General features: G+C 40.6%; 1 protein-coding gene across 2 annotated transcripts in view; it reads right to left on the bottom strand.

The window, feature by feature from the left end:
• The window catches only part of RFTN2 (raftlin family member 2), a 65,747-nt gene that overhangs the window by 16,440 nt on the left and 27,407 nt on the right, over window positions 1-21,900 (bottom strand). For both annotated transcript variants that reach the window (XM_019428361.2, XM_019428360.2), the window contains exons 5-7: window positions 19,800-20,003; window positions 11,511-11,632; window positions 10,145-10,248 (exon numbers count right to left, since the gene is read on the bottom strand). In XM_019428361.2, coding sequence (XP_019283906.1) covers window positions 10,145-10,248; window positions 11,511-11,632; window positions 19,800-20,003 — 430 coding nt within the window. The remainder of the gene's footprint in view (window positions 1-10,144; window positions 10,249-11,510; window positions 11,633-19,799; window positions 20,004-21,900) is intronic.

The raw sequence follows: 21,900 nt of genomic DNA, 5'->3' as shown, positions 1-21,900 counted from the left end.
AGGGACGGGTCAGCCACTTCAGGCCTGGAGAGGCTAAGTTCCCTGCAGGCAATGATGGGGAGCAGGGTGAGGTATAAAAGGGCCCAGATGGGGGAAGGGAAAGGAGGGTCATTAGGACAGAAGGACCAGGAAAGTATCATGACTCTAGAGGCCAAAGTCCATGTGCGACCTGAGGCATTGGTCCAAACTGAAGGAGATAAAACAAAGGTCGGATCTGTGAGGCCTAGCGGAAAATGCAGTTGGTGGGAGAAGCCAGTGTCAGGTCCACGCATCTCACCAGACCGAACCAGGTGAAGTAGAGTGAAAGGGTAAAGCCTGAGTCAGTGTCAGGTTCACACCTAGAATCAGACAAACACCAGAGGGCAGGTGTGGACCTAGAAGAAGCAGGAGAGGCCACCAGTATTGCTGTTGTCCCTGGGACATGGGCTCTTTTGCTCTTTGTCTTGGTATTATGCTCACCTCTTAATGTGGGCATACACTACTATAGGGTCTGGGGAGTGAGCATAAGCGTAAGGAATCAGGCCACAGATGGGGAAGAAAGTGGGTTTTTGACCAGTTCTACAGCTTTACACTACAAAATGTGGGGACACATCCTTTTTCTGTGATATATTTATTGGAGAGGATGTTGAGTGTGGGGGAAACAGCATGTATATGACTTTAGAGTCAGACCAATGCTGGGTTTCCATCTGAGTTTTGCTGCTTACTAGCTATGTGATGCTGAGCTAGTTACTCAGACTTTCTGAGCCTCCCATTTCTCTTCTGTAAAACAGGTGGTCCAAACAATATCTGTGAGGTGATGGAAGTAAAGTTCTTAGCACAGATCCTGGAGCACAGTAGATGCTTTATAAATGTTTCCTTCTCTCTTCCCTACCTTCTTCTATGCCTTTCATATGAAAGCAAAAAGAAGACTTTCCATTTGGGTGTTGTTTAAAGGAGAGAGGTTTGCTATGGCATCAACAGACTACTAAGAAAGAGACTAGCTTCCCAACAACAGAAGATCTCATGGACTAAAGTAAGAAGGGTAACTTGGAGGGGCGCCGGGGTGGTTCAGTCGGTTGAGCGGCTGACTTTGGCTCAGGTCATGGTCTCACGGTTCGTGAATTTGGGCTCTGTGCTAACAGCTCGGAGCCTGGAGCCTGCTTCGGATTCTGTGTCTCCCTCTCTCTCTGCCCCTCTCCTGCTCACACTGTCTCTCTCTCTCAAAAATAAATATAGGTTAAAAGAAAAAAGAAGGGTAACTTGGATTTGTGTAGTGCTTTTGGTACACTATTTTCCTTGTTAATGAGCACTTTTGCTTCTTATGATAGCCACCCCCCTTTTCAAAAAGGCTTGATTTTTAAGTAGTCTCTACACCCAATGTGGGGCTTGAACCTAGAACCCAGAGATCAAGAGTCACATGCTCCACCGACAGAGCTGGTCAGGCGTCCCTCTTATGATAGCCCTTTGAGGTGCGCAGAGAAGATATTATTTTATCCATTTTATGGATAAGGAAATTGAGACTCAGAGTTTTTAAGAGTTTTGTCTTGGGTCTTCTCTATTTCCCACAACACCATACTATCTCTACAACAAGTGTAGAATGAATTCAGTAAAGCTCTGACTACAGAGAAGAGTGGCCTAATTTAATTCTATTCTGCTGGAACACTTTATAATGAAGGGATAAGCATAGATTACTTTGCAAAAGTTCAGATTTTTATGTAGCTTCTCCCAAATGAATAATTTCAGCTTATAATGTGCAGGGGTTGTAGTGGACAATAGTGAAGAAAATAAAAACAAGTGTTCATTTTCTTCTGGGCCAATTAGATTATTTAAACAGACCACACAGGTCCCGGTGTTCATATGGTGAGAGAAGGAGAGAGAGGGCAAGTTCTTGACTCTCGGCATTTAAGCACCACATATAAGATGGATCATTGAAAGCTTTTCCTTAAAAAAATCCCCCTTTGGGGGCACCTGGCTGGCTCAGTTAGTTAAATGTCGGACTCTTGATTTTGGCTCAGGTCATGATCTCATGGTTTGTGAGATTGAACCCCATGTCGGGCTCTGTGCTCACAGCATGGAGCCTGCTTGGGATTCTCTCTCTCCCTCTCTCTCTGCCCCTCTCCCACTTGTGCTCTCTTTCAAGATAAATAAACATTAAAAAAAACATCTCCCCATGAATTCAGTTAAGAATGAACAGCACTACTTAAAACAAGCAAGCAACAAAAACAAAATTAAAAAGCAGTTCTATCACAGTTTGATAACATCTTTAGTGGTATTTAAGCTTTTAGGTTATTTTTGCAGGAAGTTATTTATAAGGACAACATTGGGCAAAAGATTTAAATAGGTGCTTTACAAAAGAAACATCCAAATGGCCAATAAACATATGAAAATGTGCTCAATCTCAGTAGTAACTAGGTAAATACAAATTAAAACCACACCGACATGATAGTGTATACGCACTAGGATGGCAAAATTTAAAAATCTGACAATATTTTTTGTTGGAGCAATGGGAACTTCATATTCTGCTGTTAGGAGTGTAAACTGCAGCATTCTAGTTGGAAAGAGTCTGGCATTTATCTAATAAAGCTAAAGAAATGCCCTATGACCCAGCAACACCACTTCCAGATCTATTCGCTTGAGAAACTCATGCCCGTGTCCACTAGGATCCCTGCTCATGTTCAGGATAGCGCTGCTTGTCATAATCAACCATTGGAGCCAAACATAAAATTCCATTTGTGTAAAATTCAAAAACAGGCAAAACTGAACTGTATATAGTTTAGATACACATGCAAGAGTGATAAAACTCTTGGGCAAAGCAAGGAAGTGATTATCCTAAAAGTTGAGATGTTACTCTGAGTGAAGGGAGTAGATGTGATGGGGAAATACGTGGAGGGCTTTCAACGTTCCGATATTGTTTCTTGTCCAGTAGAAACTACACAAGTGTTTACAATTATACCCATTTGTGTTTTGTGCACTTTATACTTGTATATTTAAGAAAAATTGTTTTATGAGTACAGGTAATGGTGACATGAAGGAGAATGGTTGTAGATTTACACATGATAAAAATGATCCCTCCCCTTTCACATTTATTCTTTGGTAAAAAGCAGTCTTGAATTCTTTGGGTTTGATTAGAAGAGGTCTTTAGGAATTCATTCACCTGTACTAACTTTCCCTGGAATATATCTTGCATTTTCCTGTGTTTTTGCTTAAGATTTCCAGAGAAAGGAAATAATTTGTGGTACCCGTACTTCAACTTTCTACCTTCTACGCACATAGCAGGCATCACTAATTGATTGACCACTGCATTCTTTTTTGCTGAGCCTCGTTCTAGTCTCAGAATCCTTGGTTTTATAGTGTTCCAGGCAGCCACTTCCAACAGACTAGTGCTGCTACATGAGATGAAACGGAATAGTAAATAGTCCTATTTGCCACAGGGAGTATTCTCTCTAAAACTGCTTTCAGAAGATCTGTTCTTTCCTAAAGTTCCCCCTCAGACACACAGCTTTCGCAGACCTGCCCTCCTCCTTCAATGAAGTCCCCTAGCATATTCACCTGCTTTATACTCAACTCTTCATTATTGCTTCCCCAAAAAAGACTTTTTAGATATTTCTCCCCAAATTCCCCCCAATCCCATTAAATTTTAATCCTAAAGATATGCTGTGTTTGTGTTTATGTACCGTGACCTTTTGGAGGGCCACAAACCACTGTAGTATTTAAGATTTTTTTTACCTCCCCTTATAACTAATTTTCACCCCCTTTGGGCAGTATCACCCCTATTGAGAATACATGCTCTAGACCTCCACTGCAGGACTTGTCATGAGCTGTTCTGCATTAGTTATTTGTAATGGTGTTGCGTCTCCAAGCCGACTATGAGTTCCTTCCTGGAAGCCAGAGTCAGCCCCTAGAGTGAGTAAAATATTGCCTTGTACATATCAGGCACTCAACAGATATTTGAGTTGAACTGAAAGAACATTTTCAATAAAATGCAAAAATGTGATTCAGTTTGAATACAACTGAAATGGTTCTAAATGAGTGGCTTATCTGTAGCTGTTTAGTCATTTGTGGGATAAAAATACTCTTGGGGTGCCAGGGTGGTTCAGTTGGTTAAGCATCTGACTCTTGATTTCGGTTAAGGTCATGATTTCAGATCTCGAGACCAAGTCCCGCATCGGGCTCTGTGCTGACAGCATGGAGCCTGATTGGGATTCTCTCTCTCCCTTTCTCTGCCCCTCCCCACCCCCCCACTCATGCACCCACTCTCTTAAAATAAATAAATAAACTTAAAAAAAAACTTTTATAAAGAGCTTTCATTTATGATTGTAGAGTTAGACTAGAGGAAACAGAATTGTTAGGTTAATTTGTATTTTCTGATCAGTTTTGTATCATCTAATTAATTAATTAATTGCCATGTTTAATGTTGCAACTCAAAAATAAATTAGTAAATTCTTGCTTTTAAGATATAAAATAAAATTCATTTTGAAAGCAAAGTTATAAAATTAATTTTTGCATGCACCTTTATAACTATGTGCTTGGTGACAGTTCCTTTGGCTTATGACCCTGATTTGTTTTTCAGGTATTAATATGAGTGTATTAAAAACTAAAAACAGCACTCCCACAGTTTAGCTTCTCCCAACCCCCCTGCCTGACAAAATGTCAAAAATTGAAGTTCAGATGAGGAAGTGATAACTGGAAGTATCTACAATAGACAAATTGACTATTTTGAAAAATGTGGCCTTGGGGCACAGTCGGTTAAGGGTCCAACTCTTGATTTCATCCCTGCCTTGGACTCTGTGCTGATAGTGTAGAGCCTGCTCGGATTCTCTCTCCCTCTGTCTCTCTGCCCCTCCCTCCCACTTATGGGTGCTCTATCTCTGTCTCTGAAAATAAAGAAATAAACTTGTTTAAAAAGTGGCCTTATCAAAATGCTGCTCACTGCAAGATTACCATGAGCGTAACTAGGAATTACACCATACTGTTTCTATAGAATTTAAATTAGGAAGGGAAGAGAAGCACATTAAAATGAACTAAACACGAAACCCTAGCCTTTCCCTGACTGTGTATAAATATGCAGCTCTGCTTTGGCTGCCACTTGAGGATTGAGAGGAAATCATTGGTACACGAAAGTGTCTCAAGTGACTGCACAGACTTATGCTTCTGGGCTGTGGTGACCACAAGGCTGTGGAGCCTTTTCTGCAAGGGCTGCAGAAAATGGAAGAGGGAGCAGGACTGCCAGCATCACAGTGAGAAGACAATTTTCTCTTTTTGTTATTCAGATCTTGTTCTTAAGGATCAGATGTTTTTATATTCTCAGAACAGTATAACATGATTCATTGTACCCCCAAACCCCTGCTTTTCAATTCTGTCTTCTGAGATATAGATGAAGGTATATATCTTTCTTCTATATTGTATTCTAAAATGCTTTCATGGTCCCTCTGCAAGATTATACTTCAGTGTTTTTCTGAAAGCACATCAGAATTACCGTGGGTTCCTGTTAAGATGCCCCCTTCCCCCATCCCTTTCCAGATGATTATTCAGGGAGAGGGGGATGACCTTGTTGGTTTGAGGGAGCCAGACAGAGGGAACTTTGGCTCCCCTTCCATTTTATTCTGGTGATTATTTTAAGGGCAGCAATATTAGCTGCTAGTTCAGCTAATTTGATCCCCTACCAGATTTTCCCTGAATTGTTTAATGTCAATTTTCATGTTGATTTCTTGAAAAGAAAAGGATTGGGCCCATTTGTATAATTACATAGTGATAACGATTAAGAAGGGATTCTGGCAAGTTTTCACAGCTGACAGCAATAATCCTGGAATAATGTAGTGTTATCTGATTACCACATTATCATGTTTCCATGGCAATGTGGCTTTCAACCTTGGTGGTGTGATATTGCCTAGGATGATGAAGCAACAACCTCAGTGTAAGGACACATTGGGAAAATATTTTTATGTCATCCAATGACATATTTGAGTAATGGAAGAAATGAAGGGAAAATACCTTATCTACAGACCACTCAAGTTATGGTTTAGGTGATAGAAGAGTGGGGAAAAGTTGAAATTGCCGAAGACATGATTGTGTACAAGATGAAAATATTTAAGGAAGAAAGTTTTCACTGACAATGGTTCTAACTCATGTTTTCAGACATGTGGGCCCCAAAAGAAAGGTCATGACAGTTATTTGTTTTTCTGGGTATGAGTATATGTGTAAGCTTATGTATCTTTATAGTGATGTTATTTATTTCTGCTCCTTTACTGACTTGTAATCATCAGTGCTGATTTAGTATATAGTGAATCACAGTATTTACATTTTCTGAAATATCCTGATTTATGACAGGCTGAGTGATCACGCTTGCATAACTGGTTTCAACTTCAGGATTTTGGTTCTGCTAAAGGATTAGTTCCTATAGAATAGTTTGGTTCACATCCCAGACTCTTCTTCTAGACTAAAAATTTTTAGGCTCTATCCTCCACTTGGACCAAGATGAATTGTATGTGGTATCTTCTTCTTTTTTTTTTTTTTTTTTGTATTTAAATGGTATTTTTCTTTATATTTAAAGATGACATGACTGACAGTGAGTACTATCTTTGTGTGTACTACAGCAGCTAAGACAAGCATGTGACTGACAGAGATAGCACATTTGGACAAGAACAAGAAGGCAGAGGATAAACCGGTTTTATCAACAATCTTTGTTACCGGATAGTAACAATGAACCTTGACTTTCAGCCTATAGCATCTACCTTGCAGGCACTTGGAAGAACACAAGTTACAAGACGTAAAGGATTAAAATAAACATCAATATTGCACAATATTCCTGAGTACAAAAGAACAGTAGACACTGTTTGTTCTAGTGTGCCTTGTTGTAAACGGGTGATTACTGCTAAAAAGTATTTTTCTACTATTTTCATTTATTTATCTATTTATTTATTTTTAGAGAGGGAGTTGCATGTGCGCACACATACTCGAGACCTCTTCTTTACCACCTTTGGTCTCAATCCTGTCTTCAGTCCCAAATCAACCAGGTGGGGCAGAGACAGAGGGAGAGAGCAAATCCCACGCAGGCTCCATACTGCCAGCACAGAGCCAGACATGGGCAGCACAGAGTCGGACATGGGCAGCACAGAGCTGGACATGGGGCTTGACCCCATGAATCGTAAGATCATGACCTGAGCTGAAATCAAGAGTCAGACACTTAACTGACAGAGCCACCCAGGTGCCCCTGTACTATCTCCCATCCAGGGTAAACAGCAGATTCTAAATGGAGACCTGCTAAATGGTGATGCTGCTTTTTAAACTCATTTTAAACTTCACTCAGGTGAAGATTCCGTCTAACTTCGACAGTCTTTACTCCTCTTTTTAACGCTGCTGTACAACCTATACGTGCTCAGGCATGTAAGTTTGACCTGCCATAACCCAAGTGCAAGCCTGGTTATATACTAAATTTAAGCTTAACCAGACACAGGCTCCTTCACGGCAGATACAGCTGTCACATCTTTTTAGTAATTGATTGATTTTTTTACTCTTTAAAATTAGTTTTTTTTTTTTAAATCACAGAATATTCCTTGTAGAAAGTCAAATAGCAGAAAATGTATAAAGACAAAGCAGAAACGCCTGCTTTCCCTGTCCCCTACCCGTAGTCCCAGAGCTAATCATTCACTAGAATTTGCTATGTAGCTTTTTAGCCTTAACACACACCATTTCTAGTGACAGACATCTATACTGTGTCCATTTTTTTTGCTGTTCGAAACAGTCACTTTATGAGCAGTCCAGCAACTAGCCCTTTTGCTATTTTAATTACACATGAAGATAAGCCTTCACAAGGAGGGTGTGAAAGGCCTACTGTGACCCCACAGCACCTCAAGGGGAACAGGGGTACAGGAGAATCTAAAACAGTGGAGAGGCAGTGGTGTTATCTCTGCTTCAAAGACAATGTACAGCTACTCCTTGGTTCCAGTGAGCCCTCTCCTCACCAGGGAAGCCTATGACTTCATACAGTCTGACATGCAGGACAAGGTGGTCCAGTCAAGTGTGGCTCCGGTTTCCACAACCCTCCCCCTTCACATTATACTCGGTCTCAATCCTGTCCTCAATCCTAAACTAACCAGAAGCAGGAGATGCTGAAGGAGCTTCAGCTTGTGTTTTCTGGCTCAGCACCCAGCCCAGCAGACTTGCTATCTAATCAGTGCCCAAGCAGTCACTCATACTTCAAGACAAAACTATTTTTTTTTTGCATTTTAATTTTAAATAAGCTCCATGCCCAGTGTGGGGCTTGAACTCGCAGCCCTGAGATTAAGAGTCACATACTCTGCCAATGGAGCCAGTAAGGCATCCCAAGAAAAATTTAGGCTCACGAGAGTAGAATCCCTGAGTGAATGGGAGGGAGGAATGATGAATATATTTTTCACTGGGGAAAAAGGAACACGAAAGGTTCAGAACTCAAGAGTACTCTTAGGAAGAGCTAACTGTAATGGGCCAGATGATATCCTAAATTACACACCAATGAGAACCATCAAAAAGAGATGAGAAAGCCAAATACACAAGTTATTCTGAGGGAGAGTGGGGAGTGGGATAGGCCAATGCTTGGGCATGGCTATGAGGGGTAGAAAGGCAGGGAAGAGGAGTTCCTTTCTCACTGCCTCCTGCACAATTCTTCTAATGTTAACGAGTTTCAGAGGCTTGTGAAAGTGCAGATTCATGGTTTCACCTTCAGAGCTTCTGACTGTTCCACTGGGGTGGCCTTCCAGAATTTGTAGGTGCATAGGCTCCCCAGGTGTTTCATATTGCTTCGTTTAAAGACCAAATCTTGCGAATTACCACTGTATTGTGACCTGACAGCTATGTCACAGATTTAAACAGTTGGGAACTAATGCTTCAGGATGTTGTCATTCACAACTTGAGTACAGTTACCAATAGATCCCGGAGAAGAAAAGCAGATTAATTGCTTATTTCTAACCCCTCCTTTTAAAGCTTGAGTATCTTTACTCTGTATCAGTCTTTGTCTCTCTTCCCACCTGAAGAAGATGCAGCTTTAATATAAAGCCATGCCAATCAAATGTTTTTACAGTGTGGGGGGAAGTTGGGATACTGGACAGGGGTAGGTTGCAAAACTGGGAAAACCAGAGGAGGCAGGAGGGTGGGTGAGACTGAGAAAGGAGGAGCTGCCTCCTTCAGCTACACCTGACAATTACTCAAGAGTGTTGAACCGCAGTTGACGCTGCTAAAGGGTAAGGCCACGTGTTACTGTGCTGTCCTTGGCAGGTAGTCACTGGCCCAGGCAGGACTGCGTTGGCACTCGATCATTTTCTGGAAGCCAAAGAAGGTAGAGGGAACATCTCTGTGTCCAGGGGACAGCAAAGCTCTTTACACAGAAGACTTAATTGGTTTCTCTCGTTCTGTCTCTAAAAAAAAAAGTACGATTGACTAAAGGGGAAAAGGAAAGGTTGGTATTTGTGAAGTGATGGCACTTTGGTTCTAATGTAGGCAGTTTATTTTAGTGGAAACAGCTAATGAGTTCGTGCTCCAGGGGAGAGCTCAGCCACCTTACCAGAGGGGAGAGGTGAAGGCAGCACTGCCTGGGCTCCTGCCTCCCTTGGTTTGCGCGCACAGTGCGGAGGGGGAGGACAAGAGGTCTACAGAGGGGCCTGAGTTGTTCTGTTTGCAGAGTTACATCAACTCAGTCTTCACTCTAGACATTTTTTTTTTTAAGCTTATTTATTTACTTTCAGAGAAAGACAGCACGAGCTGGGGAGGGGCAGAGGGAGGGAGAGACAGAACTCCAAGAAGGCTCCACACTCAGCAGAGAGCCTGATGTGGGGCTCGAATTCACCGACTGTGAGATCATGACCTGAGCCGAAATCCAGGTTTGGATGCTCAACCGACTGAACCACCCAGGCGCCCCTTGACTCCAGGCATTTTGAGCTGCCCTGAGCTGGGAGTGGGTCTTGCGCCCCTGCCTGGCTCTGCTTGCATGCCCTTGGGGAGGAGATGTTATAGTTTGTACATCTATAACTTGAGGGGATTAGATTAGCTGATCTCCAAGGTCCATGAAATCAGATTAGAAGTTCAGTGAAATGCTTTTTGTAGGCATTAAATAAGCATTTGCTGAATTGAGTTATCTAACAAATGAACTATATTTTGAATTAAATGAGAGTTTGTAAGGCTACTCTGGCATTACCTGTCATGTCGCAGTATAGGTGTAGGCAACACGCTTGTCAGGAGCCATCCAAACTCAGCCAGAGTGTGCAGCAGAGGGCCATAGTCCGTTTTGATTTCACAGCCCTGCATGAATAAGCATAAGAGCTCATAGCCTTAATGGCAAGATGACCAGCAACACAAGTGATTACAATAAAGGGTGATGGGTGTTACAATAAAGGGAGTTCATGCTCCATTAAGTACAGTTTCATCAGTTGCAGTCTTCGTGGGCTTCATTTTCTGCTACTTGCTGCGTTCTAACCATTGAACCAAAGTAGAGACACTGGGGATCAGAGTGGAGAGAGGTTTCCATCTGGTTCTCCAGAGTTTGGGCCTGCCTTCCTTTATGTTCCCTCAATCTTGTTCAGGCATCAGACTTTAAGGTATGGGGCTAGGGGATCTGCATTTAGAAAAGCTCCCTAGTGATGTGGATCCAAGTAGTTTACAGACCATACTGGTTAGAAACACTGGGCCAGGGGTTGGGAAGTGAGGATAAGAGTAGGAAGTGAAGATCAGGAAGTAAAAGGCGAGTGGGGCTTAGATGCTGAGTTGTTTCCCTGCTTTTTATTCATGTGGAATTGATTTTTACTAGGAGCTTTACCTCTCCCCCCAAATCCTTTTCTCCCCACTCATTGGGATTTCTAGTTTATTTGAAAATGAGCTATGCCTCTCTGTATGCCTTTATAAGGCCAGAAAGGCACATGTGTCTATGAAACAGCCTGTCAGTGAGGGCCTCATACACACAACACAATATACCTGAATTCAGTCTGTACACCTCAAGGGCAGTCCATTCGGTGACATCTGAATTCAGAGTGCACAACATCAGCAGCAATGTCATCTCTGATTAGGAAGGACAATGCTGTGTGTACATATTTGGCCTGGTGAGAGAGAGAACACCTTTTGGATATTTTTGCCTTTGAAAGTCAATTCACAAGGTAAAATAAATAAATAAATAAATAAATAAATAAAAGTCAGTCACATTGGTTTCTTGGAGATAAAATAGTAGTTATTGACTGAGTTTTTTTTCAGTTTCAACCAGTTGTCATGGCATGTGTAAAGAGAGTCTCAGTGCCTGGGAACTTTATTCAGGATTATAATGCCAAATCCTTGGGAATCTACTGCTGTTTAGGTACAGGTAATTATTTTACTATCTTATCACGGAGTTGAACATGGAGTAAAGGAAATCACCTTTTCACAAATCTATACAGTTTGTTTACGCATTTGTGATAAAATTCTGAACTCTGCACAAACGTGTTTGAAGGATACTGCAGGTATTAGGCAATGAAGATCTTTAACATGTAAAACTAAATAGAAAAGTAAAGCTAAACTGTCAGAAAACTGCAGTTTACCTCAATAACAGTCCATTGTTCTACTACGATGGCATCATTTCCTTTCCTACTGGAACCTGGAACTCCAGAACCTTCTTCTTCATAGATAAAGAATCCTTCCAAAGATTTAGGCAAATGGTCCCCTGTGAGGAAAAGGATGCAATTAAGAAGAGTGGCAAATACCGAGTGTCTCCTAAAATCATCTAAATCCTTAGATAACCCTTTTAGGAAGCTGAAAGAAAAGCATATAAATTAATCAGCACTTGTTTTGGCTGAATCAATAACATCCTCCTCTTTGAGAGTTGTTATTGTTATAGGGTTTTTTGGGGAAGGTCAAGACAATTTTGTACTTCACTGAATTAAAATCAAACTGTAAATATGAAAACTACAAACACAAAAACAAGATAAAATAATATCATACAGTGAGAAACAAGTGGATTTCCTAAGTCTAAAAAGCACTGGGAACTGACCTTCACCCTGAAATCAAATTTTGGTTTCTGACCTATATGTTTATGCACATTAATTACACCATTAGGAGAGAAAACATAAAAATGTATATTCTTGAAAATATAGGTGTGATATTCAAACTAATGTGAGGTAAGATTACTTCAAAAAAATATAAACACGAAACAATTCTTTACCTCAATGATGCTTTAAAAAAATAATGAAAGAATGGTAACAGGAAAATCCTAAACAGAAGTCATTGTCAAAAGAATTCCTGCTGGGAAGGAAGTTTTAAGGGAGGGCCTCTCTGACATTTTCTTGAATAGTTGACAATAACCAGCTGGCGAAAACTAAACTGATTTTATGGACGTTCTTTTGTCTCCTATTTTGCAATAGGAGACAATTTTCCCATGGTCACGTGCTGGCTAAACAGTTTGGTTTTTATACAGTACAATGTCGCATCAAAGTCTCTGCTGGACATTTATCTAAATTATAGCCTACAACATTTTCAAGTGATCTATTAAGCTTAAAGATAAAGAAGCCAAACATAATTTCAATGTAATTTTTGGTTTTGATTTTTATTAACAGGCTATAAGCTTTAGGAGAAAATCATCATCATTATTATTTACATCATTTACAATTAGGGCAGAATACTGTGAAGAATTTACCTTGTTCAGATTGGTTCCCTCAAACCCAGTAAAGTGTAATTTACTAGTTAGAGTTAGTTTTCTAATTACAGTGTATGTTCCACTTCCTTTAAATGTACTTGTCCACTGTCATACCAAAGTGACCAGTGGAAGTAAATCTTTTTATCATAAGTTTACAGCTTCACAAAACTGTCTTTAAAAATATGTATGTCCCAAGTCCTTTTTTAGAAAGGGGGTATGAATTTTAGAAATAATTATATACTGTGATAATTATGTAGTTAATTATAATCTGCTTCTTATTTACTTTGGGATTACAATGTGGTTTTGTGGCTCTGTGTCTGTTTTCTTATTCTCAATATTGGGGTACCCTAGTACTTCTAAATTTCTTCTGGTTTAAAAGAATGAAACCATGGTACACTCAAAAAATGCCACACAAGAATAAAAAAGTAAGACTCACTGCTATGTAGCAACATGGATGAATTTCAGAAACTATGTTGAGAAAAGAAGCCAGACACAAAAGAGTAAATACTGTATACTTCAACCTATGTGAAGTTCAAAAACAGGCAAAATTAATCTATGGGGATGGACGTTAGAATAATTCTTTCTCTGGGTGGGAGGATATTGACTGGGGAGGGTCATGAGGTGGCTTCTGGGATGTGGGAAATGTTCTGTACCTTTTTCCCCCCTCTGAATTCTTTCCTCCCCAGCTTTATTGAGATATAACTGATATATAAAGAGATGCTCTATATCTTGAATGTTTGTTTTTATTCAGCTGTACGCATAAGATTAATGCACTTTTCTATACGTGTATTATACTTATGTCCCTCCCTTCTCACTTTAGAGCTCCCAAGGTCCTGGCCGACCTTCTTAGCTCCCATGCCAGTCCCCAGAGCCACAGATGAATGAAGCTTACACAGGAGAAAGTATTTAATATCTCCTGAAAAATTCTCCCTAACAGAAGTGGAGGCGAGGCCGGGTGTCAGGGAAGGTCCCATGGGGAGTGGCTGTTTGGGTGCTTGGTGTGTTAAATCTTCCAGGTAATGGATGAGTTGATAATTGTAAACAGTTACTTAATAACTGTTCCCGAGCTGAGTCACTTTTTAAAAAAATTTTTTTAAACACTTTTATTTATTTTTGAGACAGAGAAAGAGTGTGAGCAGAAGAGGGACACAGATAGAGGAAGACACAGAATCCACAGCTGAGCTGTCAGCAGGGCCTAACACAGGGCTCAAACCCATGAACCATGAGATCATGACCTGAGCCAAAGTCTGACACTTAACCTACTGAGCCACCCAGGCACCTATAGAACTGAGTCACTTCTTAACAGTACATATTCCAGAGTTTCCCACCCAGTATGTCTTGGCCCATTGGTGTTCTGAGAACCCCTTCCAGAAGTGCCAAGATATGGGATGCCCCCTCCTGCTCAGAGAAGCTTTATCTTCTTGTACCCATGTACCTTATTATCTTATCATTTTCTATGTATGCATAATATGAAAATGAAAAGCATTGACCTGACCCACTGCTTCTTAATTTTTTTTAGCCAAATACCATCAGTAGCAAAGGAAAGTATATCTGTACCCTTGAAGGATGGTCTCCAAGTACAGTTTGAATTGATTTGTGGCAAGAATAAGGTTTCTTTAACGTCTTAATGTTTATATCTTAAAATCCATGCAATATTTGCATTCCTTTCAAATATATTATGTAAAAAAGTAAAGTTCTCCAACTCCCCATATTAAGTAATATTGACATTCTATCCTTTGAACCTGTGTACTCCCTAGCACAAGGCTGCATATCCTCAGGGTACTTGGGCCCTGGTTTAAGAAGCACAAGCTTAACAAATTCTCAGGGAGTGGCTTACTTGTCTGGCCATGTGCTCTGACACATTCATTTCAGCTATATATGACAGTAGCATTTATGTAAATGTGAGGAAAGGTAACATTCCATTTTAGTATTTTTGGTCCATGTGTCATTTTTGGCATCAAACTGCCTAGAGGTAGGCCTGGAGGGCACATATGGAGACTCCCATTTTGTACCTCATTCATGAACATTCTGTCTCCAAAACAAGTCTCAGCCTCTTGACAGCAACCCCCCCCCCCCCCCGCCCCCCGCTTCCACTCTTACCCTCTCTAATCCACTTCCCAAAATGAGGCGGAAGAAGTTATTTTAAGAATGCATATCAGGTCATAACTCCCTCTTTTATTTATTTATTTATCTATTTATTTAATTTAAAAAAATGTTTATTTTTGAAAGAGAGAGCGAGAAAGTGAGCCTAAGTGGGGGAGGGGCAGAGAGAGAGGGAGACACAGAATCTGAAGCAGGCTCCAGGCTCTGAGCTGTTAGCCCAGAGCCTGACACAGGGCTCAGACTCATGAAACGTGAGATCATAACCTGAGCCCAAGTCAGACGCTTAACTGACTGAGCTACCCAGGCACCTCCATAACTCCCTTTTTAAATCTTCAGTGAATGACTTGGAATAAAAATCCTGGCAGGATGTTTAAAGTTTTTGCTTAGGAGCACACACTCCACCTAGGTGCCCCCTGCCCCACTTTCTAATTGCATGAAAATGGGCACATTTTAAAATATTTCTGTGCCTCAGCTTTCTCATCTACAAAAGGGGAATAATCATACTAACCCCACAGGGTTGCTGTGGGATTAAGTGAGTTAATAAATTTAAAGTGCTTAGAACAATGCTGGTGTATAGTAAGTACAAATACATGTTAGCTCTTGTTGCATTATTTATAAGATTGGCTGCTGCTTACCACTTCTACCTTGTATGGAGCCATTCTCTCTTCATACCTGGCTCCAGCACACAGACCTTTTCCCTGTTCCTCTTTCCTGCCCTGGGGTTTTTGTACATCTGGGGGTGTTTCCTCTGCCTAGAACGGTCTGCCTGTGGCTCTAGAATGCTGGCTTTCCAGTCTCAGTGTGATTGGTACCTTGTCAGGCGGGACCTCCTGATCCCTCCTTACAATATGGTGTTAGGTAATGTCACAACACTTTTCTCCAGTTTGAAATTAGATACATATGTTTCTGTACCCGTTACCGCCTGACTGCCTGATGCTGCAGGGCCACCTTTTTGAGAGTAGGGAAGATGTCCATTTTGCTCATCATTGTAAATCCAGTGCCTGGCATAGGGCCTGGCATACACATATTTGTGGTGAATAAATACATTTTCTTTGTCAGTACTCTACCTCACTCCTCATTCTGATACACCTTGCCTGTCAGCTCCACATAAGCATTTTTTTTATTTTTTATTTAAAAAAAAATTTTTTTTAACGTTTTATTTATTTTTGAGACAGAGAGAGAGACAGAGCATGAACAGGGGAGGGGCAGAGAGAGAGGGAGACACCGAGTCGGAAGCAGGCTCCAGGCTCTGAGCCATCAGCCCAGAGCCCGACGCGGGGCTCGAACCCACGGACCGTGAGATCGTGACCTGAGCTGAAGTCGGCCGCTCAACCGACTGAGCCACCCAGGCGCCCCTCCACATAAGCATTTTTATAGGGGTGAAGAGTTCGAAATGAACTTAAGTCTAAAAATTCATAAAAAATCAAAATGTAGCCTTAAGATGTGGGTGAACTAAAGGTGGGAAGAGACTATTCTCTGAGGATAATGGGGGCATTTGTAGGCTAGTAGAGTATGGGGACTCATGGGTGTATATGTGTCTGTGTCTGTGTCTGTGTCTGTGTGTGTGTTTTATATCAGCTGGCAAAGCTGCTCATCTCAACCCATGCCAACTGCCCACTGGATTCTACACATTCTGGTAAAATAAAGTGTTTTATCTTTGTTGGCTCAATTGGGACCAGTTGGAGTTCTTTGCCCTATAGTGCAAGCCCCTGTGCGTGTGCAGTGATTCCAGCAGAGGACCGGTTTGGTGAGGACCCAACAATGCTGGAGAATGTCAGATACAGGAAACCATTGCAGTGGGAACCCTCAGGCTGCAAGAACAGCAAGACGGCCGCTGGGTACCTCTCCTGTTGGGCTTTTCGAAGCAGAAGGCTTTGAGAGTGCGTGGGAAAGGGCACTGAAGAGGAATTTCACAGTCCTTATAACCTCTCCACCGTGACCCCACCAAAGGAGAAAACTTGTTATAAGTTTTGTTCCCCCTCTCCCTCTTTCTAGAGGAAGATATTTTATGAGATTTGTGGAGTAAGGTATTTAAATGTCTGTGCAATGTCTGGTTTTGTGCTTTTATTTCTCATGGTGAGCGGACTTCTGACAATATTTTGGAAGAGGATGGAAGCAAGACAAAACAAAATACGCATTGTCCCCTATGTGCTTTAGCTGTCAGGCATCAAATGTCCCAGAACAAAGCAACCAATTCAGCCCTGCTTCCTCCGACTTGCTTCTCACAGTGACACAGGCATGGGTCACAATTTCCCCTCTGCAGCTTCCCTGTGTACTCCTAGGGAAGTCCCAAGAGACACACCCAATTGCCAGGCCCCACAGACCGTGGTGGCTCATTAGGGGCTTGGCATGGCCTGCAATGTAAAATGTCTAATGAGACATTCCAGAGCTGCTGAGAGGGAGAGATTCTCCCCTGAGCTCTCTAAATAGCTTCTGAGGCTTTATGAACAAAAGCTCTACAGAGTCTCTGGCTGGCAACTGCTGTGGCTAATTTTATTTTCATCAGGCAAGGCCCAAGGCGGGGATGCCTGAAAGAGATTCTGAAAGGAGTGTTTCTCGTTTTTCCTTCAGCAGTTAGTAACAAACCAAATTTTGAAATGTCTCCAACTAGACTTTTTGGAAGGAAGAGAAGAGAGAAAGAAATATATGAAGCATAAACTGACCTCCAAGTAGCTGATCCATACTAAAAGTACTGTAGCTGCACACAAGTTGCAGGAAAGAAAACTAACTCCAGAAAATAAGCTCTGACAGTGGGTAAGGCACTGTGGGAGTCATTTTGTACATACTGCATCTTATCAAATTTTTATAGCAGTAAAGTAGGGAGTATTTTTACTCCCCTTATAGGAAACTGTGGCTCAGTGAGCCCACCTAACTTCCCCAGATCACCCAGCTAATAAGTAGAGAACATAGGATTCAAACCCTGGTCTATCTCATCCTAAAGTCCATGCTCTTCTTAGATTTTGCTGTTTCTGGGGCACCTGGATGGCTCAGTCAGTAAGGGCATGAGACTCTTGATCTTGGGGTGTAAGTTTGAGCCCCATGTTGGGTGTAGAGATTACTTAAAAATAAAAATCTTATGGGTGCCTGGGTGGCTCAGTTGGTTGAGCATCTGCCTCTCGGTTTCACTCATGTCATGATCTCACAGTTCGTGGGATCAAGCCTGGAGTCGAGCTCTGTGCTGAGCATGGAGCCTGCTTGGGATATTCTCTCTCTCTCTCTCTCTCTCTCTCTCTCTCTTTCTCCCCCTTTCTTCCCTTCTCTCCCCCTCCCCTGTTTGTGCATATGCATGCACTCTCTCTGTCTCTGCATATGCATGCACTCTCTCTGTCTCTTTCTGAAAATAAATAAACTTGTGCTTGCTTCGGCAGCACATATACTGAAAATAAATAAACTTAAAGAAAAAAGATTTTGCTGTTTCCGTAAAAGACCACCTTGGAGGAAGTTTCCAATAACCAAAATACTAAGAACTATCTATTGAGCACCTGCTATGGGCTGTGTGCTATGGGCCATATTTCTGGGTACTTCAATAGGCTAGATCCTTACTCTTGGTTGCTAGTTAAAAGAACTTATTGGACCATGACTCTTGATAATTTTATTTATTTTTGAAGGAGAGAGAGAGAGACAGAGCATGAGTGGGGGAGGGGAAGAGAGAGAGGGGGAGACACAGAATCCGAAGCAGGCTACAGGCTCTGAGCTGTCAGCACAGAGCCCGACGCGGGGCTCGAACTCACGAACCGCGAGATCATGACCTGAGCCGAAGTCGGACGCTCAACCGACTGAGCCACCCAGGCGCCCCATGACTCTTGATAATTTTAAATAATCATCCAAAGTCTTTAGTTCTATTAGTTAAGGTATCCCTGATGTAATAGGCTGACTTAATGATAGTAAAGAATACTGATATCTCATTTGCTTTTTTTGTTCTTTCCTCTAGCCTCATTAAGTTAGTTAATCTTGGTTTTAATAACCTTCATCCTTCCTAATGCAATTTTCAAGTCTCCTAACTAGGAGTTTTTCTTTTAGCACTAATCTCTTTTTTATTTTTATTTTTTTGAGAGAGAGAGAGAGGGACAGCGTGTGTATGTGCATGTGCACGTGGGTGGGGAAGGGACTGAGGGAGAGAGAGAAAGAATCTTAAGCCATCTCCATGCCCAGGGCAGAGCCTGATGCAGAGCTCGATCTCACAACTGTGAGATCATTACCTGAGATGAAATCAAGAGTTGGAGGCTTAACCAACTGAGCTACCCAGGTGCCCCAGCACCAATTTCTTTTTTAAAACACTTTCCCTAGAAAGTAACTTTTGGAAAGTTTTGTTTGTTTTTGTGATAGACATGAGTGATTACATATCCCATCGTAACTAAAAGAGGAAGACTAGGGGAAGTTGAAAGATAAAGGGAAGGCAGAAAAAATAGAGTAAATATCATTTTCTAAACCAAAGATTATTTTTCTATACAAATTTTAGAGTCAGATATAGATTGGAGTACATGGTTAGATAGTGTCCAAATCTGGGATTGTGTAATAAGTTTGGAGAGTAACTATCAAATGCCACTATAATCCTTTTAACTGGACTGTTATAATACATCTTATTTGGAAAATCCTACTAGTCAATCACACAGTGGTTTGTCTATACCTGATAGTTACAACCCGACAGCAAACATTACATTATAATTCTACCACACACTATGATTAAGCTTTTATTTATTTATTAAAAAATTTTTAATGTTTATTTTTGAGAGAGAGAGAGAGACAGAGCATGAGTAAGGGAGGGGCAGAGAGAGGGAGACACAGAATCAGAAGCAGGCTTCAGGCTGTCAGCACAGAGCCCAACACAGGGCTCGAATTCACAAACTGTGAGGTCATGGCTTGAGCTGAAGTCTGATGCTTAACCGACTGAGCCACCCAGGAGCCCCTAAGCTTTTAAATTAAAGCTGCATAGCTGTGTAATAATTGGAATCTAATTCCTAATGAATTTTATAATGAATAATAATGAATAATTCCTGTCCTTTTGGCCATAGATCTTGAGAGGCAAAAACACTTCCACCAACTCTGATACAGGTAAAATTTTTTAGGTATCAATATGTTATAATATAAAACATACCTTTAGATGTTTCCCAGCATACAAAAGAATCAATTAAAGACAAGCCTTGTTTATAATAAAATGTAGTTAACTCCAGCCAATCGGCATCAAGTGTACTAATGACAGATCCTTTTCTTGTTACTTTCATTGACAGGATGCCTTCCTGATAGGTCCAGCAGGTTGATTCATCATCGAAAACATTGAATATTGTATACAACTTGTTTTCTGGGGATAGGCATTCAGAAAGAAGAAAGATTATTTATTTATTAATTTACTTATTGAAAAGATTCCTAAACATTTTTTTATTACTCATGTATTTCAGGCATACAGACAAACGTGGAGAATAATAAAATTACCCAGCACTCAGCTTTATTAAATGTTGACCTTGTGCCATGTTTCCTTCAGATTTATTTTTCCAGAAAATGAGAGATGGATGTAGTTGAGGCTTACTATGTGGTCTTCCCTAATCCAGTTCTCCCGAAATAGGTACTATAATAATTTGGTGTTTATTTTTCTCATGCAAGCTTTTATTCTTTTAATATACTTTTATATACCCATTAATATGTATATGTGTATATATATATATGTGTATATGTGTATGTGTATATGATATATATATGATATATATATCATATGTGTATCATATCATATGTGTATATGATATATATATGATATATATATATCATATTCTGAAGTTTAAAAAACTTTTAAAAAGTGGTGTTGTATATATGCATCTATAAATTGATTTTCTTTTGCTTGGAGTGGAATTAATACATGTAGACCTTATTCAGTTAGTTAAACTGCTACATAATATTCTAGTTTATTATTCTCCTGTTGATGGACATATACATTGCTTCCAAATTTTTGTCATTATAAACATTGTTCATGTTTCCTTAGACACACATGTGGGAGTTGCTTCTAGCATACATATGTAGACATGGAACTGCTAGGTCATATCTTCTACTTTTCCATAAGTTGGCAAATTCTCAACTTGGGGAGTGGTGTATGGACCCACCTCTATGGTTGTGTTTAGGAAGTCTAAACCCACTTGCATTGCAAAAGCATTTGGGGGTATGTATGTATATGTGCATTTTTCTGGATTGAGTCTCTGTGGATTTCACCAGATTCTCCAAGAGATCTTTTGTGTGTATCTCCCCCAACCTCATGCTGCCACTACCCCACCCCGACAGCCCAAATTAAGAACTTTTGCCATAGACAAATTATCAAGAAGTATAGGATTTAAACTATTTAGAAAGGGGAATCTAAAGATTATTAATTATGGGAATGCAAGCTGGTGCAGCCACTCTGGAAAACAGTATGGAGTTTCCTCAAAAAACTAAAAATAGAACTATCCTACGACCTAGCAATTGCACTACTAGGCATTTATCCAAGAGATACAGGTGTGCTGTTTTGAAGGGACACATGCACCCCCATGTTTATAGCAGCACTATCAACAATAGCCAAAGTATGGAAAGAGCCCAAATGTCCATTGACGGATGAATGGATAAAGAAGATGTGGTATATATATACAACGGAGTATTACTCGGCCATCTAAAAGAATGAAATCTTGCCATTTGCAACTACGTGGTTGGAACTGGAGGGTATTATGCTAAGTGAAATTAGTCAGAGAAAGACAAAAATCATATGACTTCACTCATATGATGACTTTAAGAGACAAAACAGATGAACATAAGGGAAGGGAAACAAAAATAACATAAAAACAGGGAGGGGGACAAAACAGAAGAGACTCATAAATATGGAGAATAAACAGAGGGTTACTGGAGGGGTTGTAGGAGGGGAAGTGGGCTAAATGGGTAAGGGGCATTAAGGAATCTACTCCTGAAATCACTGTTGCACTATATGCTAACTAATTTGAGGTAAATTTAAAAATATATAAAAATAAAATTAAAAAAAATAAAGATTGTTAATTAAATTCAGTAGGTAGTATTTTGGATTTAGAATTTAAAAGGGCTAGAAATAGACACTTGATCTAATCAGGTCGGGATGGGAACCAGCGGGAGTTTAAAGGTAGCATTGGGTAGCAGATAGCAAATAGGTCTCTGACCATATCTTCAACAACTCTTGTTCTTAAAATTTTTACACTGCAAGAAAATCAGGGTGA

This window comes from Panthera pardus, unplaced genomic scaffold, assembly GCF_024362965.1.
Source record: "Panthera pardus isolate Hobbes unplaced genomic scaffold, ASM2436296v1 HiC_scaffold_10, whole genome shotgun sequence".
Lineage (NCBI taxonomy): Eukaryota > Metazoa > Chordata > Mammalia > Carnivora > Felidae > Panthera > Panthera pardus.
Note: the sequence above shows the minus strand (reverse complement) of the source record. Positions and strands in the feature narration are given on the sequence as shown.